The sequence below is a fragment of the Corvus kubaryi genome, unplaced genomic scaffold (assembly GCF_017639235.1).
Source record: "Corvus kubaryi isolate FWS band 111438036 unplaced genomic scaffold, C.kubaryi_AGA036_p1.0 68, whole genome shotgun sequence".
NCBI classification, from domain to species: Eukaryota; Metazoa; Chordata; class Aves; order Passeriformes; family Corvidae; genus Corvus; species Corvus kubaryi.
Window position 1 is genome coordinate 11,380,643 of NW_024582056.1, and position 14,010 is coordinate 11,394,652.

Sequence of the window (14,010 nt, forward strand, 5' to 3'; positions counted from 1 at the left end):
AGTCTGCTCTTCCTCAGGAAGTCCAATGGTGGCTGTGTAGCTCCTGTCCTCTGGAAATCCAGTGGGAAGCCGGTGTCTCTGGTGTTCAGCCTCAGATTATATCCACGATGGGATGCTTGGTTCCTCCCTCTGGGCGGAGCATCTCACAATGGGGTAACAAGTCATGAGGCCAAGTGTTGATTAGGCTCATTAACAGGAGAATAGTCCAGAGGGAGTTATCTCTGAGTCAGGCGGCAGGACAATGATGGGCAATTAACAGCAAGATAGTCTGGGGGGAGGAGGCAAGGAAACACTGCCCCACCTGGTTTCAACGGCTCCTGAGGATGGTAATAGAATACACTGCAACCCAGGACACTTGGTCAGGAACAGGCTGGCTGTGCCAGACAGCTGCTTCTTCTGGCAGCTTCTTACAGAAGCCACCCCTAGCCCCTCACTACCAAAATCTGGCCACACAAACCCAATAAAGATATATAGTCACCAGAAACTATGTAAGTGTTTAAATACCTTGAGTAGATAGGGGTTTTTGAATCCTACATTTTTTCCACTAAAAGAGATTTTTGATAGATGGATGATTTAGATAAGAAGATTTTTAAAAAATGCTGCAGAGGTGACAGAATTTAGAAATATCCTGATATTTAAGACTATGATTCTAAAATTACCTTCAGAATACTCTTTAAGTGATCCTATTGAACTTCTATTGTCCAATAACTCCATTTTAACACTGAGGAGTAAATCAAGCTCTTCATCATCCTCTCTCCCCAGCAAGCATCATGGCTGTTCATCAAAACAAATCTTACAGCAGTAACTTACTGGAAAACTTAGCATCTGGCAAAATTATATTACCAATTTCTTTTGAAGAACATAACCCAACATGAAAGGGCAAACAGAGCAGATGACACTTGGTAAAAGTTTGAATTCCATTTATTTTCAAATTACATTAACAGCAGAGTTTTGGGGTTTTGTGGAAAGTTTTTTTAGTTCTTCATTTGTTTGTTTTGAATTTTTTTTTAATTATTAGAATTTGGTTGTTCACTTCAGGGTTTTGTTGGGTTTTTTTTGTTTGTTTGTTTTTGGTTTTTTTTTTAGTTCTCTTGAGTTGTTTTGGGGTTTTTTTTGTGTCAGCAATTCTAAAAGATTCTTTATTATTACAACCATGCAAAAGACACAGATAACTTGAAAATCTGTATGCTTGGGATCCCCATCATGTTCTTGAAACCATTCTGGAGTCCTTCCTGAGTAAAAGGTTGGGCTATGAGAACTGACGCAAGGCTCCAGAATTTTAGAATATAAAATCATCTGGAATGTTAGCAACAGAAGAAGGAAGACACTTGATTTTTTTAAAACAGCATAGTAAGAAATTTTTTTTAAAATCTCAAGGTTTTTTTATAAAGTAAGTTAGAAAACATTACACAATTGTTAACAATGCTACATCAGCCTAAGTATCCTAAGACTTCCAAAACCAGTTTAGAGTGAGAAGACACATATTGCATATTGAGATAGCTATCAATTTTAAGAGGCAGATGAAAATATGAATCTATTAGCAGTACAAATTTTATGTAAATATCATTAAATATTGTCCATACCGCGTCCCTATATTTGTAAGAGTGCAAAGAGAAGGAAAAACACTGCCTCTCATCTAAAAACAACTATATTTATCTAATTCCTTGGTCTGCATCACCAGCTCTTCTGGACATGCAGGTAGGGGGAAATCGAAAGGATTAGTATGGCAAGGAAAAAAATTAAAATCAACCCTGTTTGTAAGTGTAGCCAGAACACACCATCCAGACTGCAGTGAGGGTGGCTGAGCTCACAGCACAATCCTTAGGACAGCATGGCTACATTGAGTGGAAGCAGCAGAAGCCCTCACAGGCAGAAAAAGAAGCATCAGAAGTCGTGCACAGTACTTCCCACGATGCCAATTCAGACTCATTGCCTAATGCATTTATGAAGGTGCTTCATTGCTGGAAAAGCATTTCTGTTCCTATTCACCCTGTCCATCAGATTCTGGGTTACCATTAAGAGGAAAAAGCAGTAAGTAATAGCAGCACTGATGGAAAGGCTTTGTCACAGTGATGAGCAGAGTATGCTGCTAACCTGCCAGCATCTGTAAAATGTTGGCTGTTACTTAAAGCATACATCTCAAAGTGTTAAAAGCACAGCTCAGTACAAAAATGGGATGACAATTTTTCTGTCCTTTGGATAGTCTTCAAATTTCTCAAGGTACCATCTGAAAAACAAAGAAAGAAATCTGATGAGTATTGAGTCTTCAAAACGCTGCTGAAGAAATTAAGTAATTGTACAATGCATCCAGTTTGATCCATACATGTTTTTGTCTACAAACAAAACAAATGCCTTTAGAACCTACTCTGGATAGAAAAATGGCACTTACTGCATCACCTTAGTGACATCTAATCACCAAATACAACAAAACTACAGTACAGCTGCCAGCAATGGGAAATCAAACCAACAGATGTGGTGAGATCAGTCAGGGAAGGAATAGCCCATTCTTTCAAAAAGTATGTTGTTACACATCGTAAGTGTTTTTGACATTTCAGAGGGAGAAAAAATTAAATCAAAAACATGTTATTGCATAATGACTTCACATGGAAGCAAGAGATACTTCACACACTGAAGTGAGAGTCCCATTCCGCATAGAAACGTCTCCAGTTCCAGTTAGAATTTGGATAGTCAAACTGAACATGACAAACATTACACTAGCCTCATTGCTAACATCCCTCAAAGACCATCACTATTTTCAGATACAGACAATTTAAAAAAGAAAAAAATGTGGAGCACTATCAGATATTGTGTGTTCACCTTCCATAACAAGCACATTTAGTCCCATTTTTGAATATTTATTCTTCTGCTTCTCTGAAATAAAAGAGCTAAAGTTCACCTGTGCTCCTCAAAGGTGCAGATATTCTCAATATCAGTAGCTAACTGCAGGATAAAGCTGGAATAAACAGAACAAAACATGCAATGCACGATAACCTGCATCTAGGTAATACCATTATTACCCTATTTACTCATTTCAGTCATTTATTCTAAGTTTTTTAAACTAAACAAACTACACTAACATGTTTCTTCACTTACATGGATTTCTATCTTTAGTAGCTCGGAGCTTTTTTCCTGTACCACTCTTCCATTTTTATGCATTTTTTCCTTTAGTGTAAATAACTTCCATTAACAACATTTAGCTTTTCTTGATGTTCTGAAAGAGTGCCATCAAGGCTTGATGGAGACCAGCCATGGAATTTGAACCTGAAGAATGTAATGTACAAGGAGAGGCAGGAGAACCTGTCATTGCTTCCTCTGGCAAGGAGGAGACACTCAGAACTCAACTGGATGAGCCCAGGGCAACTGGGCATTGCCTTGTGGTTTGTCCTGGATGGAGCAGCCATACCAGTTGACTGGACAACCTTCAAATGCTCCTCCCAGCTCAAGATACTCTGCAACTCTGCTCACTAATAGCAGGTGATAAAACAGGAAGAGATGGGCATAGGCAACAGGTTTAGAAGGCTCAGGTTGGGTAGTGGAAGAAACTTGTTCACTGGGAGGGTAATACAGACCCAGAACATCCTACAAACAAGGGGAAGGAAAACCTCTGTTTCTGGAGTTTTTCAGGGCTCCACTAGACATAGACTTGGCTGCCCTCACAGGTGGTGAGTAATTTTTTTTCAACCCATTTCCTCCTTAAATTCATGTTTATTTCCTCTTATGCCACTAAGCTTCAACATGAGAACCAAAGCAGGAAGCTGAAAATGACCAAGACAAAATTAACATGCTCAAGTTCTTTTAACCATTCTATTTCTTAAAGAGAATCCTTTCAGGAAATAAGTGTCCCCAAAGTATGGTCCCTCTTGTTAGCAGGAAAACCACATTATAAATACTGTACCTGGGCAGTCAGAATGTTTAGAGCAGAGATTTTATTACATATCATCTACCAGAACTGTTTTCATGTTGTCCATATGCTTGATTATAGACAATATGATACAGACATCACTATAAATTGTGCCTGTTAAAGACAGCTTGAGTGACTTTCCAAATTTTAATATTACAGAAACAGGTTTGAGAAGGGAAAGTACAGTATTTGATTAATTAAGACAATATTGCCAAACTTGTCTGTAATCTTTACAGATCCAGGATGAAGCATCTTCATTTAAACATTATTTTGATGACCTCATTGAACTGTGTGTTTATGCTCTGTACTATTCTGCTGAAATTCTCCAGTGCTTAATCTTCTCAGGGTATTCTCTATCATATTCTTCCCTACAGCAGCAGTCTCTTTCACAAGACTTGCTCTGCAACATCCCTATAGGATGAGGCATAATTTGTGAAATGGAAAAGCAGTGTGGCACAAACACTTACTTGTGGTGTTGTCTTGCCCTTGAACCCAGGATGAAGAGAGTACACAATGCAAATGCAAGGCTTTCAATGGTGCAGCAGGCAAGGGCAAACCCAAACCATTCCAGGATCTCTCCAAAAAAGTTGGCTCCACTGACATACTCAAACATTCCTCCTGAAAGCAGGACAGAGTTATTTCAAAATACTTTAATCAAGATGTCCAGTGTTATCTTTTCTGTACATCAAATAGGAGCTATATCACCAATGGCTCTATTTAATCTTTAAGGGCAGTGGAGGCAGCATTTTTCAGTTCAAGCTATAGTATGAAGGATCACTTCAGACTTCATTCTAAGACAGACCTTTTGTAGCTCCATTTTTCCTCTTTCATTATTTAAAGAAAAGATGATTGACCAGCATCAGAAGCAAGTACATGCCTTTGCAAATAATTATGTTCTTTGATCATACACTAAACCTTTTTTAAAATATGTAAAAACAGAAGACATACTCCTCTTGAGTCCCAGAAAATACTCATAGGGTTAGTTATCCTACAATTTTTCATTTCTTCAAGTACTTTAGAAATCAAGTTAATTATGAACAATATTATTATGAAGTAAAGTTCCAAATTTATTCTCTAGCTTACAAAGTTGTTGCACTTTTGTTCCCATTCCTCATCAGATCTGCTGTTTCAACCCTTACACTCAGTGAAAATTTGGCAGTCTGTGATAAATCTGTTGTACAGACAATTGTGCATAAACAATTGGTACTCACCTGCTGGGAATTTTATAAATCAAGAATTTCACCCTAATTCCAAAGTCAGTGTACAAATTGATAACATCTCAGTATGTGCTTTACTAGTGGGACTAAACAAACAAGTATTTGGTGAATGTAATAAAGGACATGTTTTGACCTTGCTCTAATTACACTACTTTTGTGACAGAAGAAAAATGAAATTCTAGCACTTCAACTGGGTAAGCAACACCAAAAAGACCAGCTCCTCCTGATATTGCAGCAAATAACATATTCCCTTCAGAACTTTTTTGTACACTGAACACAGTACAGTATGTTCGTATTCATTTTTCACATGAGCACTTCAATTTACATCTATTAAAATTATAAGTTACCTTCTTGGTGAAAAATAACAGGGTACCTTATATATCTTAGTTCTTACAGTTTTCTTAAAAAAAAAAAAATTAACAACCAAGAAAAAGCAACAACTAAGAGAAAAAATGTGGCGAGAGAACAGAATTCAGAGATACTATTATCTTTCTGCTCTCAGTGAGTGTAACTTACCTGGAAGAGAGCCTGTTTCCAAAAGTGTCAATAACCTTAACACTTAACACTTCAATAGGCTCCATAAGAAAGCCTTTCATATTCTCCATTTTCTCATGAAGGCCAGAATTTATAATGCCAAATTCATTTGGATTTCTGTCCTCTTTTCCCTGTGTCTCCCTTTCCACAATTATTGCTGCTCTCAGATTACTTTAGGTACCTCCCTCTTCATCTATGAGACGGGTCACATGCTGAGTACTTTCTACGCTCCCTTCCTGCCCCCACACTGGGTTGATAATTTAGGTCTTTCTTCTCCACCCACCTGCTGATTCTCTGGAAAGTTGGGCAATGCTGTTACATTTTTACCCCTTTTTTAAAATATAGCCAACATTGGTCAAGAAACCCAAAGATTTGCACAAGCCAAGTGATACCATCAAACAGATTCCTTACAATACTTGGCTTAAGAGGAAAAAAGGTAAGATGTTTCTCAAACTATAAAATCACTTCCTCAGGTAGACAACAAAATGTTATTTCCAGTTGCCTCTTATATCATAAATTACTATCTCCTCTAAAATAAACCAAGCTTTAGATTCATTTACACATAGAATCTTTTTAGGTTGGAAGGGATCTCTTGAAATAATCTTGTCCAACCCCCACTGTTGACGCAGGATCAGCCAGAACAGGTTGCCCAGGACTATGCCCAGTCTCGTTTTCAGTCTCCTTACAATCTCTCTGAGCAACCTGTTCCACACCTGTGTGTTTGACCACCTTCACAGCGAAAAAAAAAAGAAAAAAAAGAAGTTCAGATATAATTTTTTTTGCTTGAATTTTGTGTCCATTGCTCCTGGTTCTGTCACTAGGCACCCCAAAGGACAGCCTGGTTCTCTCTTCTTTGTTCTCTCCCATCATGTATATATAAACTTTGGTAAGATCCCCCTGAGCCTTCTCTTCTCCAGTCTGAACAGTGCAAGCTCTCTCCACCTCTTGTATGAGAGATACTTCTTTTTGTTGTATTAATTTCTGTACCATTTTTACTTACCTCTTGGTATCTTGTAACCTGTTTCCCCTGGTTTTCTCAGATTCCTGAGAATATGATCAGAATGAATATTGATGGCCATGCCAATCAACCACCCTAAGAAACCTGAAGAAAAATATTGAAAATACTATATTAAGTGCACAGTGTTCCTTCAGAAAACACATTACAGTCAGATATCACATTAGGCATATTGTCTCAAAGCAGTAGTAGTGTAAGCAGCATAGACAGTTTTGGTGACATCTTGCACAGTCCCACTCCCACACTGTGCTCTTCAGCTAGTAGAGCTCACAGTACCAACAGCTCCCTAGAAATGAAATGGCACTGTAAAAATGAAGTTTATTCTTATGTTGCAAGACGTATATAAATGTATGCATGTGCATATATGCAGATATAATGTGTATGTATCCCTAACTTGCACAAAGAAAAACAAATACGCTAAAATTTTAAACACTGAAATAAACAGCCATTTTTAATTTTCCCAGAGGGACATATCTTAGCCCCACTCTCCTTTTACGTTTTTACTGATAGCATATCAGAGTTTCCCCAACAGATTTATGTGCAATAAAAGGAATACAGCTGTGAAGGAATTAATGTACCATCTACTTGTGCCGTTCAGCAAAATTGTTTAGCCATTTATAACAGCCTTTCACAGAAACTGAGATTGTTGTAACATTCTGCATCCTTATGTTGCCATGAGTATGGGATAAATCAAAAGGAATTTATGATTGACATTCATTATTTTGACCCCTTGGCAATGTGTCACCTATGTTAACTTCCCTTGAAGGCTCCCTGATGATAAGGAACAGATAAGATCTGTATTTTGAGGTTAACCAGTGCCTAATCTCAGATTCTGTGATTAGTCTTTCCAACAAGACACAATCATCTGGAGCATCTAAATGCTTACCCGTATTAGGAGGGACACTGGTAACCCACATCCCTTGCCTACAAGATTATGCCCAGATATGGACAAGCATATGTGCTCTTCAGGTCTGATGTGTGAAGAGAGCAGAGGTGGTACTTGTGCTTAATTGCCTGACTGCCAGATAAAAAGCTTCATGCAACAGATGAGGTCCTGATGTTCTGTCACCTGCACCTTGTGAGTTGCAGGTGCTGCTCTGCTTTGCAGAGCTGCTACTAAAAAAAGTGGTTTGATGCACAGAAGAGTTAGCCATCAACATTCGAAGGAAGCAGTTGAATTGGGACTTAAAGGAGTAAGAAAAAACACAAAATACTGCAAGGGGTTTGGAGAAGCTAAAGCAAGCAAAGGAAGAAAGGACTTTCCAACTAAAAGTGCAGATAGATAAGGAAAGGACACGAGGGTGAAGCACAGAGGTGTTGGTGTCCCTGTTTGTAGCAGTCACCACTTCAGGGTATGACCAGCTCTCTTGGTAAGTTCACAAGCTTGTTATTGGCATATAGGTGTAAGGTTCATGCTGAAAGATTATGAAGTTGTTCTTGGTTTGCAAGCTCATGGTTCTGCATCTGAAGCAGAACATTCTCATTTCCTCTGAAAATGGATATGTTCACTGCTCTGAACTAAACCAACAACCAGTCCAGAGAAACCATGAGGAAATTACATCAAAACCATATTCCTGCTCCAAATCAATTGCTGGTGCAGATATTATATAGTTTGTCTGTTTTGGGGAACAAAATAACTTATAAGGTTCCACAGTCAGAGAACAAATCAGTTGTTTGCAGTCTCTCACCATGATAGTTAATCAGGCTGCCTTCTCCAAATTTCTATCTTCACTGGAAATTTATCTCATTTCAGCTTCCAGCTACTGAACCTTGGTGGGCTGCTACTTGTAGACACTCATTTATCTTCCACATGTAACTTCATACAGCTTAAGAAATACCTTATTAACTACCAGCAAATATGCTTTCTTGCTATTGTTATTTTCTAATATTCTAGTAGGGTTTTTTTTAGTAATTTTAAACAGAAGCTTAAAGACAGTGTCAGATATTTTTGAAGTACTAGAACATAACAGTCCAGTTGTTCAGGGAGTACCCAGTGTACAATACTTCACTTGGGCATTTGCTTTGATCAAAGCCACAAACATAAGCTGCAGGTATTTGGAGATGCCCAGCTGGAATGAATACCAAATAGCAACTATAAATTGCTAAGATCCAATTATGTCGATATGCACTACAAAACAAAAAAAACTCCAAAAGATATTCTAATTACAGAAATAATAATAATAAAAAAAAGGTCTTCAGTTTAGCTGTTAATCGGCATGCCAAATTTTATCTCAAGGTCTGTTGTAATTACAGTCTCAAAAAATCAGCAGTGGTCATATTCTTAAAGTGGTTGATAAGTATACCAAGAATCTTCAATTTCTTAGTTTTCAGGACAATTTTTATTGACTTACAAAAGTCACCAAAGCAACACTTATTTACTTTAGCAGTACTAGAAATATACATAAAAGCATATATTTCAAACTGGTATTATTTGGCAAAAAACCCCCCAAACAAACAAAACCACAACAAAAAACACAAATACAAATCAAACTAATTCATACACAGAAGTATTCATAACTGAAGGCAGATGAACCTAACTATTGTCATTTATATATTTGCATCTTTCAGATATCCTTGAAACTTAAAAAAAAAAAAAACCCGCCCAAAAGAACTCAAGGAAATTTGAGCAACAAGTCTTATTAACTTTTTTTTTAAAAAAAGATATTTGAGTAAGGAGGAACTGATTTATGCTCATTAATCATGATTTGTTCACAGCACTGCATTGAGATATCTTTTGACTAAGGACACTAGATATCTTTTGAACTAGGACACTGAAAGAAAATTCTGCCTGGCTTCAGTGTCTTCAACAGTTTTGATCAACAAATCTTTTAAACTTTTTTTTTTGCTGGATTCCAATTTAAGGAGAGTGGAAACTTGAAAGTACCAAGAAGACTTCAAATATATTCTAGTGCCCTCTGAAGTCATTCCCTTGTACCTCAATTTCTCTATTTTTAGCACACAAGTAAAACTGCCTCCTAATCTTGGCAAGAGAATCTACTTAGATGTAAATTTCTTCACCTTTATATTCATGACAGCATTTAGCACAGTTGTCCTCTATTGTCATCCACAGTAACACTGGAATAGAGACAATAAATTCTTCTTCTTGATGTAAAAGGCTTGAGAAATCCAGGAGAAACACTAACTTGCTCTGGCTACAGAATAACAAAAAGAAGGGTACTGACTCAGATCAACTATCACAGTCCAGTACTCTGCTTTTGACTGATAAGGCAAAATATTCTGGTTTATCTTCAGAGGAAAATGATCTTTCTGTAAAGATTTCATTAGGAAATGATACTATCATTTTGACAGTGGGCAAAAGTAGATGCCTAGGTAACAAAAAAGTATGGTAAACAAAATACTTTGTCATTAAATATCTTAGCCTTTTAATCATATCCATGGCTTCAAGTATAATGTAACCTCACTTCCCGACTGGGAGTGAATGATTAACCCCTCCACCCCTTCCTTGTGGGGCCAGCTTGGTCATTTGACAAAGCCAGCCCCCAATTAGAAGGGCAGGTGGATTGGTGCCTGTGTGCATATCCAGTGTAGATATCCTGACACCAAGGACTTGTAGCATTTGCCATGGTATGTCGGTAGTTAGCAGCTACCCTTGCTAGTTTTTTTACTCCATGCATTTGTTTACTTTAGTTTAATCTACATGTTACACAAAAAATCTTTGCTTCTTCTAAACCTGTATGCTGCTGGTTCCACGTAGGGGCTTCAAGTTACTACATCAAAAGAAATACACGACCCGGATTTACTTGGGTGTTAAAGAGTAAAGATGACAACCGGCTCACCTAGTACTGCAGAAAGAAATGTCAGTTCACAGCTCTAAAGTAAAAAAGGCTAAAAGGCCTCCAGCTACACCAATAAGAAAATTATGAGAAGACTTATAAAAAGGCATTGAAGATACTGTAAGAGCACAATAAAAAATTAAGAGCTATGAAGACAGAGGAAAATTACACCTGATGTTCTCATACCATGATTTAACTCACCTGTAATGAAGCATAAATCGCCCAACCAGCCTGGAGGGTAAGTTGCATAGGCGGTTAAGCTCCGGCCCTGCAAGTATCCATTGAAAACACAGAACAGAAGCGCTAACACAAAAGTGAAAAATGGTGTTGGTTTTCCTTCACGGATCAGAAGAGGAAAGATGAGTGCCCTATAGTAAACAAAGAAAAGAAAATGTATTGTATTAATCACAAAAAAAGATAGTTTTGAAGTCCAAACACTGTCCACACTACCCTACTTTTCAAATTCTCAGCACCAGTCCTTGGTGCCTGTTTGAAAGGATAGCTGCGCTTGCTTTAACACCTAAAACATTCTTCTTTTTTTTTGCCTAATTGGAATTACAAGATCAGTCCTCTCTCCCCACATGGCAGAAATTTTGGACTTCGTATCCAAAGCAATTACTTTGGTGAGAGTAGTAAAGGCAACTGATATTAAGCACAGCCCATTTTTGTCCTCCTTTGTTCCTAAATCCTCAGTTGTATCATCGAGCTTTCTGAAATGAGCTAGGTCTCAAGATCCCGCCACCAAATTCCTCCAGCACTTCCAGAAAGAAAGTCAATCCCCTTGAAATTAACCTAAATGAGATCAGTTTCCTCCCTACCCCGTAAGTCAAAACAATTATTGCTTCACCTCGACAATTTTGGTGCATTCTATGACACCTCTAAAGACATGACAAACCCACAATTGCCATCCCATTTGGGAAAGGAATCTTGATTGCTTTTCCTGGGGGATTATGCAAGTAAACAAACTAGCTCCAAACAAGAAGAGCAGGTGAATATTCTTGTGCTCTTTCTTGTGGAACTAGGCAACTCCCAATGGTCTATTGATTTAATTATGATCTATAATGATACAGAAGCAGGATCACTGAAGCCTGAGCACTCTTCACGTGTTTCCCATCTACCCAAGAACGACTGCTTCAAAATAATCTTTCCAAAGGAACCATAACTCTAACAGCTTTCAAGAAAGAGTAACAAATTCACTACAGGATTATTTAAAGCCCACTATGCTACAACAAACAGAACTAGATAACAGTGAAACATAGATTTAGAAGAAACAAAGATTTTAGTCATAGGCTAGCTGTGTTGAAATTAGTTAGAATAGGAAGGAATTTGGGCCCAGCTAGAGTTAATTAAAATAGTTGAGAGAGCTGGACCTGAAATGGGTTTTAAGATGTTGGTAACTGATTACCAAATAACTGATGATCTGTCATTTGTATGTTTGCTTAGCTGTGCTTAGAACGAGGAACAGAAACATTGATGAGTTGGTATAGGGAACAAGGACAATTACCAATTTCCTCCCTTGGTGGGAACCCATCCAAAAGTCATGCAAGAGGAAACTTAGAGGTCACTAAAGTAATTAGGATTGTTAAAGCTCAGAAAGGCAAAAAGGTCAAAATGAGGAAGATGAGTTACTCCATCTTTCTTGGGACCACTGACCCAATTCAAGATCACCGACTCAATTCAGAACACACACTACGCATGCTTAATGACATGTAAGCTCATTTCCATATGAAGCGGAGAATGGGAGGTGTTAATGTTATGAATATACATTTGTATTTTGGATATTCATAATATTTCGGAATAAAAGGTATCATGTTTGCTTGTATCAGGGCCTGCGACTTAGGGAGCTATCCAAGCAGTGCCTGGCACCAAATAAAACATGCACTTTCTAACTCTAAACTGTTAGAGAGTTTTTGTCCATCTCAGTTGGATATCGATATTAGATCGATATTCATATTTTGGTAAATCAACAGAGGTCTCTTCCAGTCTACATTCACCTACAGAAGAATCCCTCAGGTTTGGCAATAGCAGTAAGCAACTGGAAAAAAAGAAACTACAGCACAGCTCAGCTTTCTGTACAAACCATTGCATCGCATTCCTAGCTATTCCCAGACATCAAGGATCAGTTAAGACCCCATACCAAAGCTAATACCTTTATGCTTAAGAACAGAAAAAGGGGGAGCAAAGACACAGTTCCAGGTTTTCAAAGGCAGCCTCCACATCAGCCACATGTCATATACCTCCCCACCACAAGGCTGTGGAATATGCTTGGTCAAAAGCAAGAGCTTTTCTCGATAATCACCAGAAAATAACAACATATCAGCCACAAAAGTGGCTTAAAATAAACCTGACAAATCTATTGCTCCCGTCTTGGTGGCAAATTTACTTGTGGAGTATGATCAGTAGCTACTGTCCATGAATTGAAGGGAACAGCAAGATCGCACCTGGTCTCCAGCTAAGCTGCCTTCTCCAAGTACTTTTACAAAATACCTGAATACTGTTGACTACCTGGCAGCAAAGGGCACTCGGCCTCGGCTTTGCCAGTATTTTAATGACTCATTGGATGCGCTGAGCTGGAGGAAATCTGCATCCAGTCCAACTCCTGCAACAAACAGGAGTTGAAAGATAATGTTGAGCAATATAATTGGAAAATAGCTATTGTCTCGCAACATCAAGATTATATCAGTACACGGTGCTGAACTTTCCTTGTTGTAACACTGTGACCGTAAGACAGCCTGGTCAATCCATTGCTGAGGCGGGAGTCACCATGAGGCACATCAGCAGCACAGGGATGGAGCGGCACGCTGAGCATCGCAGTGCACAGCACAGTGCGCACAAGGCAGCCAGCGTCGCATCATCGCGGCTGTTTACCCGGCTCCCGTAACAACACAGACTATCTCAATGTAGCGAAGCAGAAGAGACGTCAGTAACTATTACATTAAGTAACAAACGCTAATGACAAGAACCTCAACCCCTTCGGTCGGGAAGCAGCAACCAGGCATTTCTATGAAGACCGATCCCTTCTCCTGTCCCCAGCATCGCAGGGTGCCCCCACCATCCGCCCCAGCCCCGCACCTGTGCGCGTAGTGCAGGAGGAAGCAGCCCAGCAGGACGCGGTTGGGCCGGGCGGCCGCGACTGCCCCGCCGCAGGCGGCGAGCCCGAGCGGGACGAGGAGGGAGGGCAGCTCCTGCAGCGCCCAGGCGGGGCGGGCGGGCAGCAGCCAGCCGAAGCGCCGCGAGGAGTACCGGCCGTAGGGCATGGGGATGAAGCAGAGCAGCAGGGCGGAGGCAGCGCCCAGCGCCACCAGCCCGTAGGAGAAGAGCTCCAGCAGCCGCCGCTCCTCGGGGCCCTCGGCCCGGCGCCACAACGCGCACACACCATCACCACCGCCGAGCCCCATGCTGCTCTACCGCCGCGGTCCATCCGGCACCGCTAGTGGCCGCCGGAGGCGTGCCCGGAGGCGTGCCCGGCACCGCCCGCCCGTTGTGGGTGGGGCCGAGCCGCGCCCGGCGCTCGGGAAGTTCCGCCGGGAAGCAGCGCCGGGAGAGGGC

At 39.9% G+C, this 14,010-nt stretch overlaps 1 protein-coding gene across 1 annotated transcript; it reads right to left on the reverse strand.

Annotated features, from left to right (window-relative positions):
* Positions 1 to 985: 985 nt before the first annotated feature.
* Positions 986 to 13,919, reverse strand: SRD5A1 (steroid 5 alpha-reductase 1). The gene is made up of 5 exons (XM_042048755.1): positions 13,534 to 13,919; positions 10,663 to 10,829; positions 6,653 to 6,754; positions 4,369 to 4,519; positions 986 to 2,227 (listed from the first exon to the last, which is right to left on the reverse strand). Exons 1-5 carry the CDS (start codon positions 13,857 to 13,859, stop codon positions 2,161 to 2,163), a joined length of 813 nt encoding a protein of 270 aa, XP_041904689.1. The 5' UTR covers positions 13,860 to 13,919; the 3' UTR covers positions 986 to 2,160.
* Positions 13,920 to 14,010: the final 91 nt, after the last annotated feature.

What these genes read in the sequence shown, in the direction of transcription:
- SRD5A1 (XM_042048755.1), bottom strand. Translation starts at nt 13,859, where the DNA reads ATGGGGCTCGGCGGTGGTGATGGTGTGTGCGCGTTGTGGCGCCGGGCC. An exon ending in AGGTTACAAGATACCAAGAG is followed by an intron (nt 4,520 to 6,652) that starts GTAAGTAAAAAT and finishes TCCTGCTTTCAG; the next exon opens with GAGGAATGTTTGAGTATGTC. An exon ending in AGGGCAAGACAACACCACAA is followed by an intron (nt 2,228 to 4,368) that starts GTAAGTGTTTGT and finishes TTTGTTTTTCAG; the next exon opens with ATGGTACCTTGAGAAATTTG.